At 58.6% G+C, this 7526-nt stretch overlaps 1 protein-coding gene across 1 annotated transcript; it reads left to right on the top strand.

Moving 5' to 3' along the window:
* Nucleotides 1-312: 312 nt before the first annotated feature.
* LOC121167717 (carbonic anhydrase 7) lies at nt 313-7069 on the top strand. The gene is made up of 7 exons (XM_040997287.1): nt 313-424; nt 2478-2675; nt 4893-5011; nt 5613-5708; nt 5814-5876; nt 6416-6571; nt 6947-7069. Exons 1-7 carry the CDS (start codon nt 385-387, stop codon nt 7067-7069), a joined length of 795 nt encoding a protein of 264 aa, XP_040853221.1. The 5' UTR covers nt 313-384.
* Nucleotides 7070-7526: the final 457 nt, after the last annotated feature.

The following is a 7526-nucleotide window of genomic DNA, read 5'->3' as shown; positions in this document are numbered from 1 at the left end:
ACACACACACACACACACACACACACACACACACACACACTGTGACTCTGGGACAAGCCTGGGAAGAGAATGCGATGTGAAGAAAACTGCGTACTAGGATTGCACGCACACTTGCTAAGAGAGAGGGTCACCCAGCCCAGGCAGAACGGAAGCGGTTGAGCTTCAAGGCAATTCGGGGCTCAACCGGCCAGTGGATGGGAAGAGGGGCGGGACAGGGCTGGTCTCTCTCGCCCTGCTGGGGGGCGGGTCCCCCCGGAACTGCTCCTCCCGTCCGCCGCCGCTTTAAGAGGCTGCTCGGCGGCAGCGAGCGGCGCCTGAGCCGCAAGCCGGAGCTAGCGGACCGAGCCAAGCGGGCAGGTGCACGGCTGCGGGGACGGCAGCGGCATGACCGGCCACCACGGCTGGGGCTACGGCCAGGAGGACGGTAGGCTCAGACCCCGGCCGGCCGGCCCCCATCCAACTGGACTCGCGCCCAGCCAGGTTTCCCGAATCTGCAGCCCTCTCACGCTCCAGGCGGGACTGGGACACCTCTCCCGTCCGACGCCCAGAACTGAGCCCCCTGCCTGGTCACAGCCCTGGTTCTCCTGCTCCCGGAGCAAACTCTCGCTGCGTCCAGGCAAAGGACCCGGCTGCTAAACGCACCCCGCAGCTTCCTCTGCACAACCCTTGACTGGCACTGTCGCTCTGGTCCTGGGTCCCGACGCGCACTCACCCGAGGCGTGCAAGGCGTGTGGAGGGGCCCCAGGACAGCCGGGGGTGGGGGCGGGGGGGAGCAGCGGCAGCCGAGCCGGGGGCGCGGATGTTGGTGCGGGGAGCGCGCACGGCGTGTATGTGCTGGATCTCGGGGTACCCTAACTTTGCGTAGACCAGGGCTCGGGGGTCCCCGGGAGTTACCGTGAGGGAAGTGTCCGAGCTGTGTGGAGTCGTTAGAGGATGAAGAGGCATCTAAGGGCGCACGCACGTGCCTGGGTATCTACAAGGATACCCAGCTTTGAGTTCGCGTGGGTGTGAGGCGTGGGAGCTGCGACCCACACCAGCTTCCTGCTTCCATCCATCTTCCCCCACCCTGCCTCTGTTTCCTGAGATTCGGGGCAAGGGAGGAGAGGCACCAGGTGAAAGCCAGATGCGCCCAGTGTTTATCTGGCACAGGTTGGATACTGTGGGGGCTATTTCCTATCAAGCTGGATGGAGTGAGGGGGTAAGTGCTTCCCTGTTTCCCTGAGATAAACGATAGGGACCCAAGGTCCAGGGTGTCAGGAAGGCACCCAGAGAAGGGCAGGTGGGCATAGAGAGAGGAGGAAGTGCTGGTGCGAGGAGCATCCAACCCCACTTCTCTGGGGAGAGACTGTAACCCCAAGACCCCCACCCAGGACAGAAGGGTGTTTGGGATGTGGATCCCTGGAGCTGGACATGCAAAAGCTGGAAAGAGAGATTCAGAAAAAGGCACCAGAGTGAAACAGAGACGGGGGAGGGGGCAGGCTGGCAGCACCCGTAGATTATCTGCACCTCCCTCCTAGCTTCATCTCCCAGCTCACTTTGGGGTGCTTACCCCAGACTCAGGGTCCCCAGCCCTGTCCTGCCCCTCCCCCCCATTCTGGGCATCCAATGGCCTGGTTGGCTACCTTCAAGCACCCTCCCCTAGTCAAACCTGGGTCACCCAGGCTAGGGGCAACATGGAAGGGACAGACAGAGGACAGAGGTGGCAGCACACAGCATGGCTTCCAGGACTTCAAAAATAACCCAGCGGGGCCGGGCCACGATTCTGAGTCATCCATTGGGGACACAGCTCTGTCGGCACCTGCTGCTGTTTTCTCGGGAAAACTTAAGAAGCCAAAAATGCGGGGAGAAGTACCAGCCGGCAGGGCCTCTAAAAATAGGCTGCATCTCAGGATGTTCCCCGGGGAGATGCTGAGCCTCTCGGCTGCAGATGGAGTCTCTGGGAGGCAGGTGGTGGGCGCCCGTGGGTGTGTATGCAGGTGTGTGTGTGTGTGTGTGCACAAGCAAGCAAGCATGCATGGTGTACTGCTAGTTCCCTCATCTGTGAAATGGGCATCGGGCTGGTATGCTGGTTTCTACTTCTCCAGTGGCAAGAAGAAGCTAGAAACCCCCCTAGGGTCAGGCCAGAAACTGGAGCCACCTACAGTCTTCCTGAGTGTGTGTTGGGAGTTGGGAGTCTCCCTTCAATCCGCAGCACCAGCCCTAAGCCTGTTGATGTGTTACTATATTCCTTGCCATGCATTGCCTCCCCAGGACTCTGCTGGGAGGTGAATTTTAGAAGGTCGTTTGTCAGACCAGGGAGTGGAGACTGGGGTGTGTGAGTGGGGAGGAGGGGCACAGAAGGGAGGCTGGAGGTGTGGCAGAGCTGGGAGTGGAACTCCAGTGAGGCTCCCCATAAATGGACATCAGGCAGACCCTTTGACAGGTGCAGTCCTGAGACCCTGCTCAGTTTGAGTCCTTGCCCCTCTCTCCACCTTCAGGCCCCTCGCATTGGCACAAGCTGTATCCCATCGCTCAGGGAGACCGCCAGTCTCCCATCAATATCATTTCCAGCCAGGCTGTGTACTCGCCCCACCTGCGGCCGCTGGAGCTCTCCTACGAGACCTGCACGTCCCTCAGCATCGCCAACAATGGCCATTCTGTCCAAGTGGACTTCAATGACTGCGATGACCGAACGGGTAAGCAGCTGCTATCTGCCAGAGGACCTTGGTTGGGGAGGTTCAGGAGGGGCTGCCCTGCTGTGGTGTGCAAGGACAGTCTCTTGTCAACTTCAGTCTCCCCATGGATCAGGTGGAAGTAGTCAGAGCTGCTCCTCCCGGTGGCCAAGTGGGAGCATGGAAAAACGAGATGCTTGCAATGCTGGAGAAATGCACTGGTCCTTCCCCCTCTGCTGTTGAGTGCTCCAGGCTTGCATTTGTTCCGTCCCCATCACTGGCCTGCATTATGGCCTAAAGCCCTCCCTTCCCAGCGATCCAGCCAGGCCGGCAGAGAGGGGAGGGAAACACATTGCTGTTTGTTGTCAGGCCCCTTACTAAGATCTAAGGGGCTCATCAACCCCTCCCTAGAACCCATCTCGCAGAGGGACAAACTGAGGCCTGATGGACAGGTAGGGTCAAAAGCAGCCTGGTCCAGCTGTAAAGATCTAGCTTTTCAAATCACCTATGATCCCGTGGCCCCAGCCTAGATGGGCCAGAGAGAGGCTATGGGGAGCTCATGGAAGCTGTTTCCCAAGGCCTCTTTGCCCTGGGACTAGAGTCCACGGTTCTTTCATGATAAATTGCTGGCCAGCCATCTCAGGGTACATAAAGGATTTTATGGCTGGGCCTTTGCAGGAAGCAGGGTGGGAACTTTTAGCTTCTTATCTAAGAAATGATTGCTGGCTTCTCCCCCTCCCAGAAAACACTCGAGAAAATGTAAGTTTCAAAAAGAAAAGCAAAAGGCAGGAAAGGAGGAGGAAGATGGGTCTTTCAAGTAAGGAGAGAATCCTGAGTTCCGTGGTAGACTAGGAAGAAGGGCAGGGGTTTCAGATTCCTCCTGCAGAAGGAAGACCTAGCATATTCTCTAGAGGGACAAAGCACTTCCTGGTCCTGAATTCTTAAAAAAAAATAGATTTTATTTTTTTATAATGATTACATGATGGATCAGGGTGGGAAGGATCGAGGTTTAGGGAAAATTGAGTGAACTCATTGCTTCCAATTTTGCTATTTCTTGTTGTTTCTGGGGGAAGGGGAGAGACAAAGGGGGAAATCACTCATGCCTAGGACTGAATTCTAAGAAAAGCCTCTTGTCCCTGCTTTGAGGAGGGGACACGGGGCTCCACATGATCCCCAATGGCAGACTGAGAAGGAACAGCTCTCATGTGCCCGCCCCTTCCAAGCTCTTTCCCAGGCGCTGTGAGAGGTCAGTACTGGCACGAGGAGGTGTCTGTGGGTCACTGCTCAGACTGTCACGGTCAAGCAGCCCAGGCTCCCTGCCTGCAGGTTCAGGAAGCCCAAGGGAGGAGGAGTAAGACCACTGGGGCCTGCCAACCCACCCACCGTGAGATGCTCTGAACATCGAACAGGCTGATGCCTATTTCCAAGACGCAGTGGGTGCCCAATGATGGGCAGTGTGTTCCATGGCCAGGACAGAGGACAGAGGCTCCGGGGCCAAAGGGCGCAGGATCACAGGGGTGCCCTCCCCAGCACACCCCGGGTCTATCCGGACATTCAACCAAATGGGAATGAGGCAGCCTGGCAGTTGCCCAGCCCAGAGCCATCCCCCTCATACTCCTTTGTCCACCTGCTCTCAGATAAGGCAAAACCCCAGCACAGCCTCTGCGTTATGCCGTCCTCCCCTTCCTCGATTGGCCCACAGAGGAACTAGACCCTGCTCTGGGCACCCCTGGTGGAGGAGCTTGCTGGAACTCTGAGCCTGGGGCTGTCACCTGATCCAGGGGCTCACATTCAGTCCTGGCCATGGTCAGCTCCACTGCCAGATCCCTTTCAGCTGGAAATTCTATCAGTCCTGGGTAGGGCAGGCAGGGGGCAGAGAAAGAGGGGAGACCTTTGTGTGGCCAAAGCTCACCAGATAGCAAGGCAAGAAAGTTACAACGCCAGCACTAGGGGAGCCCTTCCAAGAGGCCATCAGCAGGGGAGGCAGCACTGGAGGCACCTGGGCCTGGCTGAAACTTGGGAGTGAATGCTTAGGTTCAGGCCTCCTCTGGGGTGACCCTGGAGACAGCATGGCCTGGTGATTAGGAGATTATAGGCTGTCAGGATGGGGACCTGGGAGTGGAGCACTCATGAGGAGAGACCCCAACCCAGGCAGACTGAACCAGTTTTCTAAGTGGAAAATACATTTGGGCTGCTATGTGTGGCTGTGAGAGTCCTTTCACAATTACTTCCCCCCAACAGTGGTGATGGGGGGCCCCCTGGACGGGCCCTACCGCCTCAAACAGTTCCACTTCCACTGGGGCAAGAGGCGTGACGTGGGCTCGGAACACACCGTGGATGGCAAATCGTTCCCCAGTGAGGTGAGGACCCTGGGAAGGGGAGCAGGGCCCCAGGAAAGGGGAGGGGGAGGGGGAACATGCTTTGGGGGCTTTTGGGAGGACTGTGCTTCCTGCAACCCCCCATAGTCTGCATGGGGTCTTCCACACTCTGAGGCTGCCTACAAGAGCTGAGCCTGTGATGCAAGACCCTGACATGAGTGGTCAGGCCAGGGAGCCACTGTGAAATTCCCCTGCCGCACCTGATCCTGCATCCTTCCACGCTGGTCCCAGGGCTGTTTTTTCTACCCCAAGATCTTTTCTTAATGCTGTCCTTTGCTAAGCCCCTCCTGAGTCTTTGGCACTCAGCTGCAGGTGCAGCCTCCTGCGGGGAGGTGTCACTGGGGACTGCTGTTATCTATAATTCATAGCTGCTTCACCAGAGGGCAGAGCCTCGGCCAGATTCCTCTCTGGGCAGGGTTGGGCCCAGAGCTAGGTGGGTGCTACCTGAGGACCCCCAGTATCTCAAGCCTGTTGGAGGACTTTCCCTACCACCACCAGAAGACAGAGCACCCACTGCCTCCTGGAGGCACTAAGCCCAGGCTTGGCCTGCCCCCGCCACCCCCACACCCCACTTGTCCTACAGCTGCACCTGGTACACTGGAATGCCAGGAAGTACAGCACTTTTGGGGAGGCAGCCTCAGCCCCCGATGGTCTGGCCGTGGTCGGAGTCTTCTTGGAGGTGAGTGATGGGTCACCGTGGGATCCTTGGCTCTGCCCCCTGCCCCAGAGTTTTGGATGGAAGTGGTGGGTGTGGGGCTCATACACACGCCCCCCTCCCTGGCAGACAGGCACGGAGCATCCCAGCATGAACCGCCTGACAGATGCACTCTACATGGTTCGGTTTAAGGTGAGGCTGGGGAGGAGGGGCGGGGCAGTTTTGTCCCTGAATCCTGGTGGGAAGGGAGGAAGAGGCCGGGGCCCAGGCTGGGGCCATCCACTTGTCTGCTGAGCCTAAGGCTATGGTCAGCTCCTGCCAGCATTGCACTGGCTTCCTCTTTGTCAGGATCAGCAGCCCCTTTAGGTGCTCAGTGTATACCCAGTTGGATGAAGGCTGGCTCAGGTGCTTGGCACTGATGTGCTGGGACAGGTGGCATCCCCGAGGACAGCTGATGGCCAGGAGACCTTGTGGCAGCTAAAGAGCTTCAGGGAGCCACAGCTGTCACCTGCAAGCAAGCGGGCACAGAGGGCCTAGCCAGGCAGGGGATCATGGGCATTTGCCCGCAATTTGCATTAGCGGGTTAAGGAGAAACCTGAATCTTGCTGACAGAAGCTGGGCAGTGGGGTTGGGGAGAGGGGAGCAGGGACGGGGGAAAAGGGGAGGGTGAGAAGTGGGGGTGGGAGCTGTTGCTATGGGTTCTACTGATGGCTGGTTCCCCCCTGCCCCAGGGCACCAAGGCCCAGTTCAGTTGCTTCAACCCCAAGTGCCTCCTGCCCACCAGCCGGCACTACTGGACCTACCCTGGCTCCCTGACCACGCCACCACTCAGTGAGAGTGTCACCTGGATCGTGCTCAGGGAGCCCATCAGCATCTCTGAGAAGCAGGTGAGTCCTCCCAGGGCCCATAGTGGGTGGGCCCAGGCAGGCAGAGCTCAGGGTCCTCCCCTGAGGCAGGGCGATTCTCCCAACCAGCAATCCACAGTCTGGGTTCCCGGCAGCAAAGCTTCCAGCTCCTACTAATAAACAGATGTACTTGCTTGGGAGTTGGCTTGAGTGGATAGTTGTCAGGACCTAGGCACAGGCTGGGACAAAGATGACAGGAACTGGAACTACTCCCACGTGTTGGCGTCTGGGTGCTGTATGAGATAAGTCTGAGCTAGTACAGGATGGAGCACGGGGGTGGGGCGGGAGGAGGGCTGGTTGGGCCACATAGACCAGATATGAGGACCACAGCCGGTGCATCTTTTTTGTTTTCTCAAGATGGAGAAGTTCCGGGGCCTGCTTTTTACCTCAGAGGACGACGAGAGGGTCCACATGGTGAACAACTTCCGGCCACCGCAGCCACTTAGGGGCCGTGTGGTCAAGGCCTCCTTTCGGGCTTGAGCTGCCCACCTGCCCGGCTGGCCACTAGGGCACCATCTTCCCAAGGGCTTCCATGTCAGCAGACACCAAACCATCTGAGGCTTCCAGCCAGGGACCCCCTCCAGCCAGCTCACTCCTCGGCCGCCCCTGTTGGGAGCCTCGAGAAGGGGGGCACTCTTCAGCTGCCCAGGGGAACCAGAAGGACAAGGCGCCAAGCAGGGTCCAGGCTCAGGGCTACCTCTGCTCCCCAAACCCCCAAGGTTCCCCGACCACCTCCTCCTATCTTCCCCACTGGCAGTGGTGGTAGCCCCAGCTTGAGCCCACACTGTGACAGACAAGCTCAAGCTTCCTGGGGCTGGCAGTGGGCACTGCCAGAAAGACTCAAGCAATAATCAGAAGTGGGCAGAGCTGCCCTCTCTTGGCCTTACCTCTTCTGCGGGCCTCTGCCGCACATGCACCTCACTGCCGGGACTTCCTG

The sequence above is a fragment of the Ochotona curzoniae genome, unplaced genomic scaffold (genome assembly GCF_017591425.1).
Source record: "Ochotona curzoniae isolate NIBS_2020 unplaced genomic scaffold, NIBS_Ocur_1.0 patch423, whole genome shotgun sequence".
Classification (NCBI taxonomy): domain Eukaryota; kingdom Metazoa; phylum Chordata; class Mammalia; order Lagomorpha; family Ochotonidae; genus Ochotona; species Ochotona curzoniae.
The sequence above is the reverse complement of the archived record's forward strand: the minus strand, read 5'-3'. Positions and strand labels throughout refer to the sequence as shown.

What these genes read in the sequence shown, in the direction of transcription:
- LOC121167717 (XM_040997287.1), top strand. Translation starts at nt 385, where the DNA reads ATGACCGGCCACCACGGCTGGGGCTACGGCCAGGAGGACG. An exon ending in TGGTCGGAGTCTTCTTGGAG is followed by an intron (nt 5,709 to 5,813) that starts GTGAGTGATGGG and finishes CCTCCCTGGCAG; the next exon opens with ACAGGCACGGAGCATCCCAG. An exon ending in TCAGCATCTCTGAGAAGCAG is followed by an intron (nt 6,572 to 6,946) that starts GTGAGTCCTCCC and finishes TGTTTTCTCAAG; the next exon opens with ATGGAGAAGTTCCGGGGCCT.